The sequence below is a fragment of the Cololabis saira genome, chromosome 7 (genome assembly GCF_033807715.1).
Source record: "Cololabis saira isolate AMF1-May2022 chromosome 7, fColSai1.1, whole genome shotgun sequence".
Classification (NCBI taxonomy): Eukaryota; Metazoa; Chordata; class Actinopteri; order Beloniformes; family Belonidae; genus Cololabis; species Cololabis saira.
In genome coordinates, this window is record NC_084593.1 from 13,052,291 (window position 1) to 13,076,924 (window position 24,634).

Here is a 24,634-nt window from a genome sequence, read left to right on the forward strand (position 1 = left end):
CTTAATCAATCACAACGATATGCAAATATTATTCATATATTTATTCAAACAAGGCCGTTATGAACACAAAACTGTAATTAAATACAAACGCATGCAGATGCACCAAAACATTGAATCAGATGCAAAATACAAATAGTTTACAAAACTGTGCATTAACGAGGGGAAGAACTGCTGATCACCAGATTCTGTCACCTTGGTGCAACAACGGCATCTCAGTGATCCGAGTCCGAGACCTGGCGAGACCCAGGGACCTGAGACGAGACCAAGACCACAAAAAAGTGGTCCAGAGACCAAGACCGGTCTCGAGACAAGTCTACTGGCTGATTTAACGGACAAGTCCACGTGGGCTACACCTGCTTTCTCTTTGGACCTGCGTACCGGGCCCCTCACACAGACCCAGCCTGGGGAATGAGGCCCGTAGCCTGTAGCATATGAAACACACTATACAGTTTATCACCTTTGGGCCACATCTGGTCATGAGCCAGATTCCATCGAGGGCTGGTCGGGCTTTATTGGCTTTTTTTCAACGACGTTTGTGCCGCCATCACCGCGGGATAAGATTGTATCGCTTCCCATGGGGTTATTTTTGTTTCCAGAGATATAAAAAGGGAACAGATAACATAAAATATTGTACTTATTCAATCTTTTTGTGCTTTAATTTGCTCAGGGATCAAATATTTACAGATTTTGTTTAATTTGGATAATTTTATTGGAGTGGACGGGAACTAATACCATTCATAAAAATGCTTCTGAAAAGGTTTTTATTTCATCTTCATAGTTTCCTGAGAGGTTCAAAGTAAAAGGTTATTAATTGACATTTCAAGTTGTTCAGAAAAGCCTGAGATTAAAGAAGCGGTGCGACGTAAAGCGTTGGGTCTGAACGGGTTAAAGAGGAGGATGATCAGAGGGAGCATCGTGGATTTATCATCCCCTGGATGAAACTGTGGTGTGGGGAATGTTTAATAATAAGAAGCAGGCGTTCTTCCACCGTGTCTAAAAAGTTACACCTGCCACAAACATTCCTCCCGTGGTGTTTTGATCCAAACTAGATCTTTCTGAAGCCCAGATGGGTTTCTTTGATGCTTGAGCTGGTACATAACGTGCGTGTGGTTTCGTGCCTTCGGGCTCTGTAAGCCAAGCGCCTCGGAACGTGACCCTAACAAAGAGAAATGCAATTATCACCGCTGTGGGCACAGAGGCGTTTTATGTGCTCAATAAACACCCTGATTAAATTGTTAAAGCATCTTATAGAGTCAGAATGAGATATTTCTAACCACAAACTTGTATTTGTTCATTTCTTCTCCTTAAAATCTTCCTGACGGACCGAGAATCAGAGTTTTATGAACCGTTTTTTATTGAAGCACATTTAAGCTCTATTTGAAGTTAAAATCTCCCTTCAATCATGTATTAAAACATTTAGAATGACTTTTTAGTGAATATTTAATGTCTTTTGTATATATATTTTTCATTTAACTGAACTAAAACAATTAAAATTGCATACATTTTTTCTCTTTATTGAGTAACTGCCTACAACCTCCTGGATCACTATAAATCTGCTGTTGCATCGCGTGTGTAGGTAGTTACTCATGCCCATTCTTTGAAGTGCATATCGGCATCAAAACGAACAAAACAAAACTGTTTTCAGATGTCTCCCGAAACCATGCGGGGGCTTAAAGCTTCAAGATCATGGCATATTCGCTCGTGGAAACCTCTAAGGCAAGGCAAGTTTATTTGTATAGCACAATTCAACACAAGGTAATTCAAAGTGATTTACATCAACATTAAAAGCGGCAAGACACAATTAAACAGTAAATAACAAATACAATGAAATAAATGATAAGAAAATAGGTAAAATAATATAAAGCACAAGTTGTTAAAAAGTAAGGGCAGTAGAGTGCAGCAGGTACATCTCATTCTTAAAATGGCAAGAATTACGTTTCTATACGGTCAAAACGTACAAAGATGGGGTCAAATACAGTATTACCAAAGTAATCTGTGTCGATTTGTGCGGTGAATCAGACCAATTTGACAATTCTACATCACAATGCCTGAATTCAGAGCTTATCCATCACTAGTGTAACTTCATGCGGTTTTCAAACATCATAAGTATTTAATTTAAGATTTTAACCCTGATGTAAAGGAGCTGACAATTTGAGCAGACCTTAGGTCTACAGGAAGTTTGTTCCACCGGTGAGGAGCAGCTCACCTTGCTTGGTTCTGGTTCTTGGGACACACAACAAACCAGATCCAGATGAACCTCAGGTGTCTGGGTGCTTCATAGGGAACAGATCTAACAGATCAAGCATGTAACCGAGTAACTGGAAGAGGGGACAGTTTCCTTCTCTGTTGGACCGTTTCAGGCGTCGTCACCTTCCTGTTCCTGCTAAACTCCCTCCGTCTTTGTTTGGATATCATATATTCCCACAGCTGAAGCTCCTCTCACTTTGAAAAGACTCTGTGTGCCGCAGCGCTCCATCAGCTTCCCTCTATTGTTTCCAGACAATCGACCTGACCTGAGCACTCCTCACCCCCCACCCCCCCCCCCCCGATCCCCCGCCTGTGATGTGCCTCTATTTTTGTTCCTCATACGACTCACATAAATATAGTAACACACATGTGCATGTGGGCCCTCACCTCCTCTAGCATATCAGCGCACATGTGGAGTGAGTAAAAGATCCCTCTACAGAAAGCTGCATACAAGCGTCGTGAAAGTCGGCGTGATTTATGACCTCCACGTATGGAGGGGGAGTGAAAGAGGCTGTGGAGGTGGAGAACAGAGGGAAAAAACTTCAGCTAATAGCAGGACTGTTCTTATCTTGCTGTGGAAGATGCTTCCATCACAAACAGATCCAATGTAAAGTCAGAACATGACATGTCATTTGGATCGTTTTTCTCACCAGCTCTCTGGCTTTCCGATCTCAACAAGTGCCAATGACAGCAGAGAAGAATATAAAGAAAAAGAAATGAAAGTGGGAAAAAAAACATACTTTATAAGTGTGACAGGAAACCACAGAGTAGAAAATGGAAGATAATAGCATTGAGTTGAGGAGACGGACACATTGGTAGTTAGCCTTTAGATACTTAAAGCTGCAACACAGACCTCTGCAGCTTCTCTCTACGGGAGATCCTTCAAACCTCTACAGGAGATCCTTCAAACCTCTACAGGAGATCTTTCAGACCTCTACAGGAGATCTTTCAGACCTCTACGGGAGATCCTTCAGACCTCTACGGGAGATCCTTCAGACCTCTACGGGAGATCCTTCAAACCTCTACGGGAGATCCTTCAGACCTCTACGGGAGATCCTTCAGACCTCTACGGGAGATCTTTCAGACCTCTACGGGAGATCCTTCAGACCTCTACGGGAGATCCTTCAGACCTCTACGGGAGATCCTTCAAACCTCTACGGGAGATCCTTCAGACCTCTACGGGAGATCCTTCAGACCTCTACGGGAGATATTTCAGACCTCTACGGGAGATCCTTCAGACCTCTACGGGAGGTCCTTCAAACCTCTACGGGAGATCCTTCAGACCTCTACAGGAGATCCTTCAAACCTCTACGGGAGATCCTTCAAACCTCTACAGGAGATCCTTCAGACCTCTACGGGAGATCCTTCAGACCTCTACGGGAGATCCTTCAAACCTCTACGGGAGATCCTTCAGACCTCTACGGGAGATCCTTCAGACCTCTACGGGAGATCTTTCAGACCTCTACGGGAGATCTTTCAGACCTCTACGGGAGATCTTTCAGACCTCTACGGGAGATCCTTCAGACCTCTACGGGAGATCCTTCAAACCTCTACGGGAGATCCTTCAAACCTCTACGGGAGATCCTTCAGACCTCTACAGGAGATCCATCCTACCACTACAGGAGATCATTCAAATGCTACAGGAGATCCCACAGACTTTTGCAGAAGATCCTTCAGACCTCTACGGGAGATCCTTCATATCGCTACAGGAGATCCCTCAAACCTCTACGGGAGATCCTTCATATCGCTACAGGAGATCCCTCAAACCTCTACGGGAGATCCTTCATATCGCTACAGGAGATCCTTCAGACCTCTACGGGAGATCCTTCATATCACTACAGGAGATCCTTCAGACCGCTAAAGGAGATCCTTCATATAGAGAGATAATTCAGATCTTGTAATATTATTACAAGATACAAGAGATATTCAGAAGATAACAGCAAAGATGAACAAACAAAAACAACAGATAGTTCATGTGGGTGAAGCAGGAAACTCTGGTGTGACTCACAAATGTGCCTATTGTTCATATAAATATAAAATAAAATGATGAAAAGACTTGAACCGACCTCAAATTGTCTTTAGAGGAGCTGAGAGGAATGTGCTCCGACCTCATCTTCCAATCTCCTGTGTTGTCACCTTAAGTATTCACACGCAGCCTGATGCAACAGGATTTCACTTCTCTCCCTCCACAAAATGTAAAATCGATACCAGAATTTGCCTGAGTTTGTGAGGCATTACTGTTGAAGCAGCTTAATATCTGGCAGCAGGAGTCATAGTTTCAACCGTATGTCTTTGTGCTGAAGCTGGACGGCGGTCGACCACATCAGAACCATCTCCACTCACCACCTTTTTATTTCCATCACTCCACACCTTTTTATTTCCATCACTCCACCCATTCTTCCATTCTTTCATCCTGACGCCAGTCATAACCTGCTGCAGGTTTCCTGACTGGATGGATGGTCTTTGTAGGGATTATCGTACCAGAGCTGTCAGCTGGGAGCTTCTTCATCCCCGTCTTCGCTGCTTTCCTCTGCAGCCCAAGTTTCCCCGCTTGTCTGGAAATCAAATGTTGACACAACAGAGGAATGCACACATACCTCCAGTGATAAATAGGGGTTATCATAATGCAAATACCCCGGGGGGGGATATGGAGATACATCCGCTATGTCCCTTTATGTTCAGTGTACACACAGTACCTTACAATACTACATGTTGGAATTCACAGAAGCATCCAAACACCCGGCTGAACACCTCCGATAATTTTTATTTATGATTTTGAGGATATGAGCTTCAGGCTCACTAGCGTGGAGGTGAGAGCACAGGTTCTTATGAATAAACCAGATGTGTACTAGTGTTTATAGCTGCATGGCTCCTCTGGCCCGGGGAGTTTAGAAAGTAGGTCCGTCTCTGCGCTGCTGTGTTTCGGCTCTGCCGGTGTACTCTGTGCTCGCTGTAGATCAACTTATTTATCTTATTTTTGGGGACTGGATGCATTTGCAGAGGAGTTTTCTCCTGATTGGCCCCTCAACTTCCATTTCGGTGAGGAGTACAAACTCCTTTTGGACCGACTGGAGCGGTGCTGCTGCATGACTATTACTCCACTAACGGTAGGGAGTCTTAGCGATGGCCTAATTAAATGCACTTCATCAGCAGCAACTGTGAGCGCCTCTTTAAGAGCAGCGATTCAGGTCGTTGTTCGGTTGGGGGTATTCAGGTCTGTGTGAACACAATGCCGACGAGGGAAAATACAAGCAATGATCTTTGAGAAGCAGTTGTTGCTGCACCTTAAACTGGGACTGGTCATGAGTTTGGAGTTGAGATGATGCTTCACTCGTTGGGAGAGGTTCAATCTTCCCGTGAGTTGACGTCCCAAAACGTTCCCCCGAAGGTCAAACCAGGTAATCTGATCGTAAAAAACACAGGAGCTACAAATCTCCACAGGCCTCTACAGGCCTCGGCACGCTCCATGATGGAGTTCAAGATAACACAAGTAGAAGAAATGATGTACTCTAGACGGATGGGAACATATTGGAATAATAAAAGCTAAATAAATAAAAGAGCAGAGTTTCTACCGCTGAGTTTTCCAAAGTTTACATCGATTTGTAATGTGGGGAAATATTTTCGATCAGACCTTCGTACGTTTTGGCATCTTGAGTGTTTATTTTTCAGACTTCAGCTGCATCTAAAGTATTTTCTGAATGAGTAAATGCTTGTAAGAGGTCCCTGCTTTCTTAAGGACGATGGATCAAAGACAGCAGTGGGTCTCGCGCCTGCTGTACGCTGCGTTCACTGCTTGCTGGGGAGTTTGAGCGTCAAACTGGGAGATATGAGCTTAAGAAGATTTATTCAAGTTCATTTCACTCATCCGTGCCACTTTCTGGCTGCATCAGTGCCACCGCCTGTCAGTCATAAACACACACACTTACACGTCTTCTTTGAGCTCTTTCTCTGGTGTGTGTCCTCAAATAAACTAGACACACAAGGCGTGCGTGTGTGAGAGGCTGGAGGTGAGTTCGCTCCAGACTCCGGCCCCCATGTGCAGCGCTGGATTTACTGATTCGATGATAAACACACCTGCAGGGCACAGGAATGCAGACGTGGCGGCGGACTCTTGGAAGCAGATGAGAGGCCCAGCTGACCCGCTTGTGTGTGTGTGTGTATGTGTGTACATTAGGCAGGGTGGTGCTTGGTGCATTGATACGCCTACTTTCTATTCCACAATAACAATAAGTAATATTCTCCTTGTGATGGTTCAAGTTTAATCTGCAACATAACGGCTGCTGCTGATTTCTGCGTACAAAGTTGATCTGATCTGGGTCTGTGATGTCACAGAACCAGCAAACCTGACCTGCTCACTGACTGGGACATTTGTGGACCTCAGCAGCCCCAATAGTCACTTCAGATGCAGAATAAATACTCTCAGCATGGAAGAAAATACTTTTTACTTAAAGCTAGGGTCTATGATCTTGAGTTTAAAAAAAAAAAAAAAGACACCTACTCCCCCACACAAACTCCCTCCCCCCCTGTGCAGACGTCAGCAGCACACAGCAGACATCCATGTAGGCAGGTGGAAGCAGCACCGGGATGACCGGGGATGGGGGGAGGACCGGGACCGCAGGCCAGAACGCAGCTCCCGAGGCTCCGGCCTGCAAATATGCACAAAAGAGAAAAAAAAAAAAAAGAAAAAAGGGGGGCCAGCACAAGAAACTACAGGAGCGATGAACAAAAACGATAGCTATGAGATATTTAAAATAAATATGGAAATGGAGAAGAGAAGAAGGGAAAAGGAGAGGAGAAGAAGGGTGAGAGGCACCGCCCAGTGGATCATGTCGGTGCCCCTCTGCAGCATAAGCCTATAGCAGCATATCCACCGCAAAGCTATATTTGAGACTAACTATTATAGTCTTGTTCTATAGCTGCAACTAGGAATGGGCGATATTTTACCGTTCACGATAAACCGTCAAAAAGATTCCTCACGATAAGAATTTGTCATCTTGCGGTAAAAACGATAAATTCCCGTTGATGACGTTTTTGTGTAAAGCTGATTTATGGTTCTGCGTTAAATCCACGCACAACGTATGTGAAGGAAGGAAGGAAGGAAGGAAGGAAGGAAGGAAGGAAGGAAGGAAGGAAGGAAGGAAGGAAGGAAGGAAGGAAGGAAGGAAGGAAGGAAGGAAGGAAGGAAGGAAGGAAGGAAGGAAGGAAGGAAGGAAGGAAGGAAGGAAGGAAGGAAGGAAGGAAGGAAGGAAGGAAGGAAGGAAGGAAGGAGAGAGCAGGAGGAATGAAGGAAGAAAGGGAGAAGGAAGGGAGAAAACAAGGAAAGGAGGAAGGAAGGGAGAAAAGAGGAAGGGAAGAAGGAAGGAGAGAGCAGGAGGAAAGAAGGAAGGAAGGGAAAAAAGAAGGAAGGAAGGAAGGAAATGAGCCTGAAAGAAAGAAAGAAAGAAAGAAAGAAAGAAAGAAAGAAAGAAAGAAAGAAAGAAAGAAAGAAAGAAAGAAAGAAAGAAAGAAAGAAAGAAAGAAAGAAAGAAAGAAAGAAAGAAAGAAAAATAAATAAATTCCTGTTGATGACGTTTTTGTGTAACAAACATGGCGGATCTGAGAGCGAGACAGATTTCTAGTTACAAAGGTGGAGTTGAATTGGTATTTTTTTTATCGTCATTTTTATCGTTATCGGGATAAATGCCAGAAATTATCGTGATACATTTTTTAGTCCATACCGCCCATCCCTAGCTGCAACTATGACTACTGACTCATTAGAGGATTACAGCAGATAGAAGAAATATTTTCTTTTGGTTCTTTTTGCTAATCATATTTCATAGGTAACACTATTGGGCCATAACAACCTTATAAATGATTTTGATAAAAATGTACAATATGTAAAATCGTAGACCCTAGCTTTAAGTAATACATCTTTAAGAGTGCAAATGACTTTGATATTTCCATTCAAGCGTCTGTTTCCAGCGAGGCGGTCGGTTCCCAGATCAAGTGCAGTCTGCAGGGTTGGACATCAAAGCTCGCTGTACAGAGACCTTAAAGCCTCCCGCTGATGAGGACACCAGCCTCCTCTTGAAGTCTCTCTGTCTGCTTTTAATCTGGAGAGCTGCAGTGACGAGGTGACCAGAAACGCCGTCATGATGTCATGATGTGACGGAGACAGGTTTTAACGTGAAAAAAGGTCTCTTTTCAGCTCTGTTCGTCTCCTGTGTCCTTTCAAACGAGTAAACACGTCAATATGCTGTATTTACATGATATATTCTGGTTGTAACTGCAGTGAGACTTCGGTGCACGTGCCTGTGTAAATATACGAGCGAGATCTCTGGACTCTCTGGTTGCATTGAAAGAGCCTGCAGCAGATATGCAGCACAAATAGGCGGTAAATACCGGATTTATAATGCTGATTACTCATCTTTCATCTGGACTTCCAGACAGCTTTATGGAGTGTTTTTTAATGAGATGGGGTTCCTGTTTTACCGTTTCCTGCTGGGTTGTGGCTCTCGTTGGAGGGTTGAAGTCGATTTAGTCCTTTTTATTCGTGTATTTCTTCTAAAATATCACTTTAACATTTAAAGTGGATTATCAGGAATCACTAAATCTGAATTCTCTTTGAAAGAAAAGGTTTCAGATGTAGATGGACCCAAGAAAGCGGCGGATATATAGCGAATGCTCTTACATCACAGACCCGGATCAGAGTATCCAGCCTCCTCAACCGTCTGCTATGAACAGAACTGGAAAGTACCGGTAACGCTTGAAAGGGAACTGTTGTACCTTACCTTCGTCGTAAATATTTCATAAAGAGCTCATTTAACCACGTTTCACCTGTAGTCACAAAATGAGCCTGTCTTCTACCTAAAGTATAATACATTAATGCTTCGCCACTGGACATTTTAAATGGTTTAAATTTGGGGCAACAGGGTTACCCTCAAAAGAGGATTGAGCCGGGGTGGATTGATCCATATTTGATGTTCTTATTGGCAGTTTTTCAAAATACTTTTTATTCTTATATTATTATTTTGCATATCTGCACTTTTTACTAGGGGTGGGTATTGGGAAGGACCTCACGATACGATACGCATCACGATACTTGAGCCACGATACGATACACATTGCGATATCCCGATTATTATATTCTACATAGTTCACCGAAAAATTTAAAAATGCATTATACATCTTAAAATCCAAGTTGTATATATGTTTTATTATAACTATACAAGCTAAAGTTACAACTTATTTGTATATGTTTTTCATATTATTTACATCATATGAAATTAACATTAAATTTAGTATGAGGTTGCTTTAATTATGTGGCAAATGATAATAAACACCAGAAAGATGGGTACTAAAACCAAGGACAGGCACAGTGATCAGTCAGTATAGATATAAATTCATAAATAAATAAACCTCTGTCCATTATTTTTCATTTTTTAAGGACAGGCAATTGTGTTATATAAAAAATAAATTATAAAATGAAATAAAACGTGAAATAAAACCTGAGCTCAGTGCAGGGCCCTCCCAGGGTTGGTAGAGAGTGGCAATGCCCAGGACTGTCACTTAGGTAGGAGCACTGGGTGATATAATGGGGAAAAAAATCGGGGATAAAAAAATAAATAAAAAAAAAAAATCGATATTCAAATCGGCTGGAAAAGTATCGCGATATACTGCCATATCGATATTTTTGCCCACCCCTACTTTTTACTTGGATTGTTTTGCACTGAGCTCAAGAGAAGCTCCACAAGTTTGTTAATACTGTGTATAATGACATTAAAAGGCATTCAGTTCATTCAGTTCATTCATTAGATTGAAAATTTTGGTTCAGTCGTGGCAGGAGGAACGAGAGACGAGTGGAAGCGACAGCATCAGTATTGTCGTGGTGATGGAATATGTCTTCTCATGCAGCACTCTTGCTTCTTGTTTATAAAACCATCCTGCAGAAAGCCGGTTCTCTATTTGAGGTAATAAGAACGAAAAAAAAGTGTCCAATTCCAGGCTTATTTTAGACTCCACACACACAAACAAACACACTGCGTCCTGGATGCATTTTGCATAACTTCAATCTGTCCATGCTCTGATGAAACTCATTTCCCTGCTGTACCACCTTCATTTGGATGCACGTGGGAACTTTTCCATGGAAGAACAGAGCTGCTGTTTGTGCGCATCGCCACCTCTGCGGCTCTCCGATCAATGTCCATTATCAACCATCTGAGCGCTTAGCTCATGCTGAGCTGGAGGAAGTGTTTTATAAACACCCATAAACTTTTCTCGGGAGTCATAAAAGGCCGTAAAGGCAGTGGTGCGGTCCGGCAGTGATGTCAGACGAAGACATCAGCAGTCTGGCTCAGCCGGAGGTGACTGATAAGGGTGAAGTGGGAGTCCTGCGATCAAACACGCGCTGCTGTTGTTCCTGTGTTCAGACATCAGCCCCCGGGACTTCAGACCGTTGATCTACTTCAGCAGTAACCTGAAGTGCTTTTCTCTTATAAAACTTTACCAGTCTCTCATTTTTATGGAGGACGTTTGGTCCATTCTGCTTTACAACCTTGCTTTGGTTCAACGGGGTTTTGGGGGCATTCACTTAGTCATTCCTCTGGGAGCCGTTCAGAGACCACAACGCTCTTATTTTTCAGCCATTCTGATGTAGATTTGCTGCTTTGCATGGCCCAGTTTTAACGAGGGCTGAATCAGCGACTGGAGGTGCCCAGGTCACCATCCCTCCACCGCCGTGCTTCACAGGTGTGTTCAGATGCAGTTCTTGTGAACCGTAGTTGTCTTCATCTTATTTTGCAGACAAAACCCATTTCTCCCCGCGCAACCCTTCCCAACAGTCGTCTGGATTTTAACATGTAACACTCTCAGCGAGGCCTGAAGAGTCTAAAATGTGGCTTTTTTGTATTTATCTCAGCCTTTCATGCAAAGTATTTATTAGGAAAACGGACATCCGTCTTGAATGCGTCGAATTATTTCCCTGTAGAAATGATCAGAATTGATTTTATAACCTTTTCTAAATTCTCAGCAACAGATGCTTCTCTATGATCATTGGTTTTCCCTCTTGGCATTGTGTTAGAAGACACACCGAGGCTCCAGACCTATATTATTTATATTTATATATATATATATATATATATATATATATATATATATATATATATATATATATATATATATATATATATATATATATATATATATATATATATATTGGTTATGTCATTCCTTCTTGATTGATTGATTGATTTTGTACATGTAAAAAGACAACAATTAAAAGAGAACAAACAAAACGTAAAAATACAAAGAATTTCATCCTTTAACACAAGTGTAAACTTATTTAATCCTACCCCCATTCACTAATAATTTATAAACAAGTATTTATACTATAACTATATTATACTCACACACATACATATACATACACATAGTTGAGCATGTGTGTACAAATATATATTTCTATATATTTGTACACACCTGCCCATATAAATATTTATATAAATATACGTATTTACACCATACTATCTCTATATTAACTCCATCTGCTCTATATCTATATATATCTACATACACACATACATATTCACACACACACATACATACATACATACATACATACATACATACATACATACATACATACATACATACATACATACATACATACATACATATATGTATATGTATATATATATACGCATTGTGTTAACAGACACATCAAGGCTCCAGACCTATATATATATATAATGTAAATGATGAGGTTGTATTTACGTCATTTCACTATGATCAGAAGATTCATATCATGTTTTTACACTGACAGACATAGAAGCGGGCGTACAAACTTTTGCATATGGCTCTATACAGTAACATGCACGCACACACACACACACACACACACACACACACACACACACACACACACACACACACACACACACACACACACACACACACACACGCACCTGTGCCGTTTCTCTCAGAGAGCTGATCGCTGCCTGCAGCGTCGTGCTCGCAGCCTTCGCTCCGAGACCCAGAGAGGAGGAAAGCGCTGTGTTTGGGCTGCAGGGCCGTGTTTCCTGCTGCACACCTGCTGGTCTGTGTGGTCCTGGGGGGGGGCGTTGTTCTGAGGCCACTGGTCCTTGAAACACACCGGCCGCAGCATCATCAGGAGCTTCTGAGCTCCGACAGGCTGATCCTGATTCTCTGGTACACGTCACCGACTAGATCCACATGTGCAGGACCAAATATTGACTTCAGACTGACTGAAATGTGATTGTCTCTGCTCTGCTACTCTCCAGGTCTGAGCTAGTTGTATTACGCTGACTCTCTTCTCTCCTCTTGATCCCACTGGTGACACACATGTTAGTCCACCTGCTTGCACATATGTGAGGCTCGGGCTAAAACTAGACTTGTAGTTCTCAAGACCACTTATTTGTGGTGTCGGACTCGGATCACCGAGATGCGGTTGCACCAAGGTGACAGAATCTGGTGATCAGCAGTTCTTTCCCTCTTTAATGTACAGTTTTGTGAACTGTATGTATTTTGCGTTTGATTCAATGTTTTAGTGCTTCTGCATGCATTATTTGCAGTTTTGTGTTCATAACGGCCTTGTTTGAATAAATATAGGAATAATATTTGCATATCGTTGTGATTGATTAAGCATCAGGTCCATTTCAGTGATGTTGATATACAGTGTAATCTGATTACTTTAATGCTAAATAATGTAATTTCAAGTTGATAATTGTGTGTATCTTTAATATTTAAAATTCACGTTTCATCTCCAAATTAAGTCCAATTTAATTCAGGAACATTTACTATTCATGACTTTTCTGAGGTGGAGGGGGGTGTTGGAGGCTGGTTATTCTGCTAGAGGACTTTGGGACTAGTTAGTAGTCGTGTCAATCCTTAAAAGCGCTGGAGTCAATCCTCCAATAGTGTAGAAATAGCGGTAGTGCGGTCGCCACACAGATCTGATCTCAGCTGATGGAAACATTTATAGTGAGTTCAACATCATCATCCTCTTCTCTGTTATTGTGCTGCAGTTGAATACAAGCTCATATGGAAACTAGCTGAACCAGGATGGAGCTGATGTTCTACAATCACGCAGGATCAGGAAATTACTAGGTTTGTTTCTGGTCTCGGTCTTGAGCTGAACCAGTCTTGGTCTTGGTCTTGATACTTTCTGGTCTTGGTTTAGGTGGTCTAGATAAAACAATGGCTATGTGGAGAAACAGGTATCAACCCATCACATAAGTCTGCAGCCAATAACATGACTTTTTCTATAATAATAGTAATAATATTTTTAGACTTCCATCACTGCATTGAACAGAGAAAGAGAAAAACATTTATAAAACTAGTCTTTCCAAGGATTTATGGACGATATGGACGATTAACCTCCTGCTATGATGAAGCATGAATGAGTGAAGCAGGATGTTTGCATGAATGTCTGATTCACCAACGTAACATGCACCTCTGGACCACAGAAACATCGGTCCGGCGTGACTCACAGTTGCATGATGGTTAGTCTGCAGGTGCCTCAGGGTAGAAATGAGAACAACACGTTTCGCGAGGGGGAGGCGTGGCTCGACAACAAGTTTGTGCCCTCTGGGGTTAATGCCACACTTGAGATGGATTCGGACGCGGGTTTGAATAATTCATTTCACGGCTGCGGCGCCTTGAAGGCGCGGAGTGGCCGCGCTCCTCCAGGCGCTGCTCTGCATTCACCACACCGGCAGTATTTTCATGACCACAGCGACCTGAAGGAGCAGGGTTTCATCCACGTTCCTTCCAAACCTCCTCATCTTCCTCCTCTCCCGTGGCCGTGGTCCATCTTTCCCTCCTTCCTCCTCCACTCAGATTCAACACGGTTGTGTCGAATTATGGCTGGCGGTCGCTCTTCATTTGTGTGTGAGCATGTGTTAATAAGTGTGTGTTGCTTGGAGAGTGTGTGTGCACGCATACTTGATAAGGACAGAGTTTTATAACCATGCACAATGCAGCCTCACACACTCTTATCTCCCACAGAGGGAGGTAATGAGGATCTCACACACACATGCAGTTATCTTCCCCTCCGTGTCTCGGCTGACAAACACCCAGCGAGGCGTCCTGCATTCCTCCTCTCGCTGGTTTTTAATCATCTCTGAACAATGCGGCCCAGTGAAGGTGCCTCCTCCTCTTCCTCCATCACCTCCTGCGGGAGCCGGAGCAGCAGGAGGAAGAGGAGGAGGCCGGGCTTTTCTTATCAGCCCCGATCCCACCACTCGCCTCCTCTTCCTCATCATCCTGCCTCCTGCGCTCCCCCTTTATGCTCCATTTGCTTCCTCTCCGCATCGCTCCTCTTCCTCCCTTCTTATCCTCCTTATCTTCTTAATTCTGCCTTCCTGCGTGATGGATTCGGCAGCATATTCATGGCCTCGCCGTTGCCTCACTCTGTGACGGTAATGAAGGTCAGTTATTAGGGATTCAAGGGAAAGTGGTTCATCATGGCCCTCTTGTTTTACATAAACGTGCAGGCGTGCATTTAGCCTGTGTTTGTCAGCTGAGGAATTGTTAGAAACTTCCTTTAAAGTGCAGCATTAACACTTTGCCGCAATGAAGCATTTTTCCCTTGAATTTTTAATTGTCGACCTTCATCACCATGACGATGAAGTCACTCAAGTCCATGAAGGGTGGGGATTAACATGCAAACGGGACGAAACAATCAAATAAAACATCTTTATTGTTTTTTATTGTTATTCTATGCTCCCTTACGTACGTAAATAGGCACATCGTTTCAGATGTTGTCATACGTCGCCGCTCTCATACGTCCATACATCTTTTATCTTGTTAAAGGAGCTTGAGACTGAATTTATGAAAAAAAATTGTATACGTTTTAATTTTTCTAGTAATAAGGTCAGATGAAGCGTTCCAAACCAAAAAGAGTGAGCCCTCTAGTATATCTGTCCGTTGCCTTGAACAGGCTGTGTGCTGCAAAATGTGCTGCAAGGCTGGGGCCGCTTTTCCCGCGCTGCCCTGCGGATGTGACGTCACATGACGCTGCATGTGCGTTCTCCCTGTTCTCCCGTGCCGGCTTCACTGTTGGCTGCAGTACCCCCGACGGCTGTCGTGGCGAAGGGTGGCGCTAGAGAGTCTCATTTCTTAAAAGGAGCCTCATGCTCCTTTAAATCCTTTCATCCACTAGAGGGCAGTGCTGAGTTCGGGGTTCAGTTTCCGACACCAGTTGTTTGCAACCGCCCAAGAACACCAGAAGAAGAAGGAAAAGATGACAAAGAAGTAGTTTTAGCAAACATGGCGAAAGAGGAGGAGATCATGGCGATGCAGGATCTTAGAAAGAGACGTCAAAGGAGCAGCGTAGTAGACGTTGGTGGTCTACTAAGTAAATTCTTCTTCTTCTTCCCTGGTTTGCAGCTTTTGCTGGCGGCTTGTGAGCTTCACTGCTCAACACTGCCCCCTCGCGGGTCCCGGTGGTATTGCTCCGTTTGTTGCATCCAGGGCCCTGGAATCGGACGAAGGGGTCCATCCGTCCTCTGGACGGAGCATAAATGCACCTTAACTGTATATTTTGAATGTGGTTCAGTTCCGAGTTTTGATTTTTAAGTGAAAATGAGGTTTAAAATGAGTTTAATTGTATCCAAAATGATATTGAATATACTTCTTTCTGTAGATCCGTGAATTAATTTCAGAGTTCAATGACATTATTGGACCCTGGGAATGCTTCATGCGGATGAGACTGTGCATTAAAACCTTTTATTGAACTCATTTTGTTCTCGTCACTGAAGCCTTTTGTCCATCTCAGACCTGAAAGAAGTGCAGCGTCAAACCTTTAAAGTCATCCGTGTGCCGCTTCGGTCCAGTCTCCTTCCTCTTCTTGGTTTCAGAGACAAAGGTGCTGTCATGCTGTAATGCATGCTGCTTTTCCACCAAACCGGTTCCAGGGCTGGTTCTGGGCCGGTGTTGGTTCACAACTCGTTCAACTTGCGAACCAGCTGAGAACCGGTTTGTGTTTCCACAGCTCTGGTGCTGGAGCCACATCAGTACGTCGCTGCGTTTGCGTTGGCGCAAAAGTTGAAGCAACAAGGTATTAGCTCTAACAGGACTTGGTCCACGTAGCACCTCCGTGGTCACATCTCTAAAAGACAGGTTGTCTCCTCCTCAGACCCATGATGCTTTGCTGCATCCGCATTAATTCTTATTTGAAAATGTCGCCGTCTCCCAGTCTTGCTATTGCCGTTGGTCTTAATAACTCCGCCCCCTCCGCATAAGTAAGGCGTACGTAAGAGCCAGTTCTTTGTCAGTGGGAACAGAAAGCCCAGTTCCAAACTCAGACCCCAGCCCTGGAACCGGTTTGGTGTAAAAGGAATAAGCTTCCTCAGTATTTGGCCCAAACATGGCCCACATCTACCGTATTTTCTGGACTATAAGCCGCACCTGCATACAAGCCACATCCGCTCTATTTAAAAAAAAATAAAATATGCAAGCTGCAGATATTTATGTTGTTAGATTAGATATTTACTACATGTACAGAAGGATTTTGAACTGTAAATGATGTACATGTTTGTACCTAAATAGATCCTTTCCTAACAGTGTCTTTTAACACGGCAGCAACTTTGCTGATTAAAACGGGACAGAACCAAGAGAAAATAACCAGTATTTATTTATCTATTTATCTGTTTGAAATCTGATTCTACCTACTTCTATCTGCTAAAGAAGTAGTAGTGTATTCTTCTTTGCATTTATTTTGTCTTAGTGTTGATTCTAATTCCGGTTAGAGCGCACCGAGCGGTGGAAGAAAAATCCCCAGAATAGCCGAACCTTTGTATAAGCTGCATGGTTGAAAACCTATGAAAAAAGTAGCGGCTTATAGTCCAGAAAATACGGTATATGTTTTTAGCCCGTATGACCGACAGAGCTAACTCTGGGTTACCGTGGGTTACCGACCACACCTTCAGATTCTTGCAGCTCATATCAAAGCTGGTTCATGACATTCCAGCATCTGGCCCACACATTTCTTCCTCCACGTCCAGTTCTTTTATTATCATTATTTATCTTTTTTTTTTTGCACATATCAGCAGACTTTAGCTGGCGTTGCTTTGGCTGGAGTTCAGCATTCATGATGAACAGAAAATCGAGCCGCCGTGTCGTCCACGGGGTGGCGCTCAGGAGAACAAGGACGCCGAGCACAGGTGCAGCGTGGGGGGAGGTTGCTCTGGATATTGGTTGGTCTTTGCTTCCCTCCCCTCTGATCTGCTCCACTTTCTCAAAATTGCAACCTGCTGAGGTTGCACTTCTATTTCCTGCCAACAAACACCAGCTGAAGTGCAAAAGGGGCAATGTGGAGGCGGGAGAGGAATCCTGATTATTTGGTTTATAAACATCGATGTCATTTGTTTCCTGATTATCACAGAGCAAATAAAAGGGAGGAAGTAGAAGTATTAATAATACGAGCTGCCAGACTTGCAGACAGATCTGATCGATACGCCCGATGCAGGGCGTCACAGCCCCGAAATTTGGCAAAGCAGATGTTTGTTCTCTGTGACTGTGAGCTGCGTTGTTTGCACTGGGAAGCCTGTGATAGCAAACACAGAAAATCACTTGTGTCTTCTCTGAGGTAAACACACTGATCTGTTTGCCAGTTTGAGTTTAACTCGGCACATATTCGTCACATCGTGGCACAACATTCCCCCGAAAGCAAACCGTGCTGTTTGTCCAACGTCTTGGGCAGCTGCGCTCGTCTGACAGCTGCAGGATTTACTTCCTGTACGATGTGCAACAGGAGCAGAAGCTGCCTCTGCTTCCTACCTGTAAGATGAAGCAAACTCCTGATCCGCTTCTGATTCAGACAAACACCTTTTCTGCATTTACAGCATAAATATTGATTGATAACTGTGATTCGGCCGGTCTGAGCATTTAAGTCTGTCATTCAGTGAGCCGTTCAGGTCTTCATGAGTCTATGACATCACAGACCCGGACCTGAGCAGAATTATTCTTACGTTCACACCATCAACCATTTCCTCAGCCTCTATGGTGGGTTTTGCACAGTAATGCAAGAGGGGGAATGAGAGAGTTGGAATGCTGACTCCACCCCCTTTAACCTGCTACTATTGAGGAAACTTTAACAACTAGTTTTGTTTCTGTCAGCCTGTTTCAATTTTAGTTTTAGTCTAGTCTTTGGGTCAAGATATCATTTTAGTTTTTATTAGTTTTAGTCATGTTCATTCTCCTTTTAGTCGCGTCAAGTTTCAGTCGACTAACAGTCTAAGCATTTTAGTCTTATTTTAGTCAAAGATTGTATTTAGCCAAAACCATTTTACAATTCAAACAAGGTTATCTTATTATTAGATTATTGTTACCTTATAGACTCAAGAATCCATTCATTCCAGATACAGAAGACTCTAATTTGAGTTTACAACATATTTATTTTTCCGCATTTCTCCCCATCTTTTCTTTTCCACGTCTATGTAGGAAAGTGTAAGATGGTTTCTTCTTCTTCATCCAGCCCCAGAGCAGATCCCCGCGTTTCTCTTTGTAACTTTGTTTTTAATTGACGTGAACCTAGAGCTCTGCGTTAACGGCATCAGCCTCTAACTCTGCAGCTGCATCTTCTGGATCTGATTCCCCGCTGCAGCGACTGGGATTGAGGACGTAACGTCACCAGCAGAACTAAACCAGAGGAAACTACTGAAAACATGGACATTAAGGATCTTTGGGAGAACGTTTGGTCAACGAAAATGAAGACACATTTAAGCAGAGTTTTTATTTTGTAATCTACATTTTAGTCTCGTTTTTATTCCTCTACAATATTGCATTATATATTTAATTATCGTTATCAACACATGACCATTATTTTCGTTGCGTCTCGTCTCGTTTTCCTCAGGTGATAAAGGTTCATTTTTGGTGACGAAAGCAACTTTAGTAACAACTAGTTGAAAAGTGGGTTCTTTTTTTACCTGTATCCATATGGCGAAGACTTTGCGTCAACATTTTAAAAATATGTCCCTTTTCACAAAAACATGAATATTCTGTTCAAATAATTCTTCTTAACCAAGATCCTGGTATTTTATAACAAGACGTGTTCTGTCTCAGCATTAAAAATAAACGCTACGATCAAATAATCCTCATGTAAACAGGCCCTTCCTGTGAAATCACTCAGACACTGAGCGGACAAGGCTGAAAAACAAAAAAAAAAGAAAAGAAAAGAAAGAAAGAACTATCCCGTTATATAACACTGGTTTGGTGCCAGTACTGAAATACAAGCGGTGACCGCGGCGAGCATCTCCAGCTCCAGCGGTTCTTCTGGGAGCGAGCCGCTCGTTTTATTCTTGACTGTTTGAACGGGTTCACCTGGAGGAGGCGCCTGTCGCCTGGAGCACCGGGGATCTGGGCTTTTCATGCTTTGACAGCGTATTGTATCCACACGGTTTAAAGGGCAGGTCCGCTGCGGTTCTGAATTTTGCACATTTTCCATCACTCTGGCATTAATATTGCAGCCCTCTTTTTTTTTCACTCCTGCATGCAGAACAGTTACTCATATTTTTAACAATCCTTCCTGCTGAACCTTTTCGAGCTGCTTGGCCGTGCGGCGGGTACCGGGTCGGCTCAGCTGTGAAGGACTGGGAAGGACTTTAAACGGCCCTGAACATTGTGAGATGTGATTGGCAGGACTGGGATGTGAGTCCCGACCAAGCGGCGAGCAGTTCAGCTGCTTACAAATGTAGGGATGAAGATCGGAATGAGGAGCTCCACGCGTTCCCCTTCTGATTTCACGGGTTCGGGGTCCTGACAGCGGCCAGTTGCCATGGTGATGGAGTATCTGCCAACCTAGAGATGTCGTTCCTTATTAGCCCAAGCTGGTCCAGTGTGTGTGTATGACGGCACATCTTGTGTCTTTGCATAAGGAGTGTGTGTGTGTGTGTGTGTGTGTGTGCGTGCGTGTGTGTGTGTGTGTGTGCGCGTGTGTGTGTGTGTGTGAGCAGCGCCACAGTGAGGCTAATTGTATTTTAATTACAAAATCATCAAACATACAAGTCGAACAGTTGAAGCCACCCGCAGAAAACACACGGTAAATGGAGCAGGAAGGTGCGTGTGTGTGTGTGTGTGTGTGTGTGTGTGTGTGTGTGTGTGTGTGTGTGTGTGTGTGTGTGTGTGTGTGTGTGTTGGATCTACTGCGTTCACAAACACTCATCCTAAAAGATGGATGGTGGAAGACAAACACACTGGAGAATGTATTCAACTCCAGTTCACATTAAAAAAGTCACACGGCAACATCCCGTTTCTTTTAATCTCTACACGTTTAGTGACGTTTATATCGGGAGAGACACGTGGAGAATTATGAAAGAACGACCTTGTAGTTGTTGATTTTCCCTTTTAAACTCACCAGGGTCCCACTTACTTGAAGTTTCTCATTCACATGCCGGCGGTGGATTAACTCCAGGATGCATGCATGTATGGATCTCTCTCACTACATTATGCTCTTTATCCAGCAGCATCGCTTGCATCACCGCACTTTCATGATGCAACACCGTTGCGTGTGCTTTGTTTTTCTATTTATTTATTTTTTTTATGTCTTGATCCGGTCAGTTCGATTCAGTTTCTTAAAAAAACTCATTTTAACTGGATGATCTGATATTCACACCTGTAAAAACACACAACAAGGTCTTCAAGAGGTGCTTTTATGCTCGTTCTCATTCATCTCATCCTTATCTCTGAGACTAGAGAAACTTAAAAATCCAATTATCATTTCATAACTATTAAGACTGAGAGGCTTTTCCTGTGTTTTCTGATTGGTTGAATTTTCGCGGGGCTTGTTAATGTGCAGAGTTCCTGTTGCAAGTCCAATATGTTATCAACACAATGTGCAACATTTCTTGTAAATGAGCTCAGCGTCTCAAATCCTTCCACACACGTCGGAAACATCCCAGCTGGACATCTCTGTTCAGTGAATACTGCGTTCATTACTTGGTATTGTGTAACATCACTGACACTTCCAAGCCCTAGATCTGGTGGATGTGCACTAACCTGGAGGATATGACCATATAAGGAAACGGCTCTATGTGACGTCATCAAGAAATGACGATGGAAAAAAACCTCCAGAGAGAGGCGTTCTCAAACACAGGTTGTACTATTCGTTAGCACAAAAAACATTGTTTCAGGGTGCTATCGTTGTTTGTTTATCTGTGATTACAATTAAAAGTGATTAATTATTAGAACAAGACTGTGAAGAAGTAAAAATATACAAAAAAGCATGACAAGACCACTTTTACCGACTGCTGTCTGGGAGAGACGAAGCAGCTGGGCTTTAACCATCAATAGCTGAATGAAAGTATCCCTCCCAGTGTCTTAACCCAGTCTCAGCTGGATTTACCCAACATTGTTTTTAATTTTGATTTACATTTGACCCTTTCATTGAGGCGCTGCACTTTTATGTTGTTATATGTTTTCTGTTTGTCATTGATAATAACCTGCTTTTTGGGAACCTAAGTAGCTGCTGAATACTTTTAATTTCCCTGGGATTAATAAAGTATCCATCCATCCATCCATCCATCCATCCATCCATCCATCCATCCATCCATCCATCCATCCATCCATCCATCCATCCATCCATCCATCCATCCATCCATCCATCCATCCATCCATCCATCCATCCATCCATCCATTTATCCATCCATCCATTTATCCATCTATTTTTATAAATCCATCCATCCATCCATTTATCCATCCATCCATCCATCCATTTATCCATCCATCCATCCATCCATCCATCCATCCATCCATCCATCCATCCATCCATCCATCCATCCATCCATCCATCCATCCATCCATCCATTTATCCATCCATCCATCCATTTATCCATCCATCCATCCATCCATCCATCCATCCATCCATCCATCCATCCATCCATCCATCCATCCATCCATCCATCCATCCATCCATCCATCCATCCATCCATCCATCCATTTATCCATCCATCCATCCATTTATCCATCCATCCATCCATCCATCCATCCATCCATCCATCCATCCATCCATCCATCCATCCATCCATCCATCCATCCATCCATCCATCCATCCACCCACATATCTATTTCCATCACAGAGCCGTGTTGGTGAAGTAGCTGCTGTTGTTCAGGCTGCGTTGACTGAACCCTGAAGCAAGGCACTCCCAGACAAATGTATGGATGGACGTTTTGATGCTGCTGATGTGGACAAAAATAAATTAAAACAGCTTATTAAGCTAAAGCAGCTCAAAATAAAACAATAACCTAAAGATAATATTGTAGTTTAAAGCAACATCTGCGTTGAACTATTTGTTTGCCTGATCACATATGAAATATTTCCAGGATTTTTATGTTCTTGAGATTCACTTTAAGCGCCGTATGAGAATCTGAAGCTTTCTGGGCCGGGCTGAGCTCCCCAGCGTCTCCAGATCCTCACGGCACCTCTGTTCCTGCCTCTCAACAGTCTAAATGTCGTCTTTAGCAAACCTGAGAACGAAACCTCGTTTTTTTCCTTTCTTATCTCCTTGTGGGGCAGCTGATACAAGAGTTAAGAATAGAAAAAGACAGGATATCTCGTAAAGTGGGTGTAACTTTCCTAAAGTATAGAAGCATTGTTTAAAAGCCTGTCAATTGTTCCATCAGAGTGATCAAGGTTATTGGCTGTAAAGCATCTGTTGTGGTCGTCAGTGTCTTCAGCAAACTGGTTTTGTAAGTGAAAACACTGAGACGCGATGAGATCAGTCATCGGCGCGGCGGCGCGGCCCGTTTCATCCTGAGGGGGATGATGAAAGTCGACTGGTTCGAGCTGCAGAATCAAAGTAAAAACTCAAATCAGTCACGTTGATAAAAGAGTACACCGTGGTTAACGCGTGTAAATGACTTCTCCGTGGTTATTTTTATTGTCGGGTTCCTCTTGATGTCTCCGATAATCCGCCTCAGATCAGGCTGATTTCTAACAAAAGCACTTCACATGTTAAATTTAGCTATAATTGATTAGGGACAGTGTGTCAAGGGAAGCAAGACTTGCCCTAAGCGTTTGGGACTAACCCACTTCTCCTCCACCATCTTTTGTGCCGCGCAGCTGCCCCACCGCCGAGTGACCTTCTCGACGTCCAACCAGGCGCAGGACCTGCAGGACGCGTCCCAGCACAGCTACTACGACAGCGGCCTGGAAGAGTCGGAGACCCCCAGCTCCAAGTCGTCGTCGGGGCCCCGGATCGGGCCGCTGGCTCTGCCGGAGGACCACTACGAGAGGACCACGCCCGACGGCAGCATCGGCGAGATGGAGCACCCGGAGAACGGTAAGACCAGGTGGAGTTGCCCTCCCTCTACTCTCGTTTTCACCCCCCCACCCCTCCATCCATCACAGTTCACAAACGCACACAATCCCCTCAACAATGATGGCTGTCCACGCATCTACACTCGTTTCTGGACACATAAACACACACCTTGTCAGCAGGAATACTAACATCACACGTTTAATCAAATTCCCACAATTCCCTGTGCTGTGTATACCTTTGTTAAAGAGGTGTGTGACCTCACAGCAGCACAACACAATCAATATGCAACATAATCAAATCCCACAGCTTAACAAATTAACATCCCAATTATGTAAATCATAGCGAGCTCCAACCCTCCATCAGCTCCACTCGCAGGCCGCCGAGGGAGGCTAGCAGGGAGCACCCTAACACAATCCCCTCCGTCTTCGCCAGTTAGCCTGTTGTGAGCCTTGTTAGCGTGCTAATATTTATACATCTATTTCTGTTCATCCTTTACAAGATAAATCATCCAGGAAAGTCTTTACAACGCCAACCAGGTGCCTGAGGAGCCGTATTAGCCACGTATCTGTTGCCTGTTTACAGATACGAGAGGCAGCTGATGCTAATGATGCTTATATCCCCAAATACGCACACACTGTAGAGTTTTAAGCTATGCTATTTATGTGTTTTTTCATTTTTCTGTCCTTTAATTTTGATGTTTTTGAAAGGTTGTGAGAGAAGCAGTCCTAGCCACTTAGCTGCAGCTTCCTTGTACAGACAGCGGGAGATGCTAATGATGCTAACAAAGATGCTAACAGAATACGCTGTCAAGTTTTCAGCACCTTTTACATACCGCTCCAGCTACAAGAAATTAAGAAGTGTTTGACTTCTTAGCTATTTCACCGAAGCCCCATCACATATATAAACATGCTCTTCCTTTTTTACTTTTTATTTTGACATTATTAAATTATGGGTTGAATGGTCAAGCTCTTATTTTTAAGAGTTTAGCTTGTTGGCTCTTAGATTCCTCTCTATGTTGATGTTTTAACACCAAACTAAGTTGAAAGAAACTGGGTTCAACAAAATAATGATAATTATAAGCCACTTGTTGGCGGTGTAAAATGACCCTTTGATCGGATTCAAGTTCCTTTTTT

General features: G+C 43.3%; 1 protein-coding gene across 2 annotated transcripts in view; it reads left to right on the forward strand.

Moving 5' to 3' along the window:
• The window catches only part of LOC133446763 (protocadherin-1-like), a 300,040-nt gene that overhangs the window by 140,968 nt on the left and 134,438 nt on the right, over positions 1-24,634 (forward strand). For both annotated transcript variants that reach the window (XM_061724837.1, XM_061724838.1), the window contains exon 4: positions 23,303-23,522. In XM_061724837.1, the coding sequence (XP_061580821.1) occupies positions 23,303-23,522 (220 nt within the window). The remainder of the gene's footprint in view (positions 1-23,302; positions 23,523-24,634) is intronic.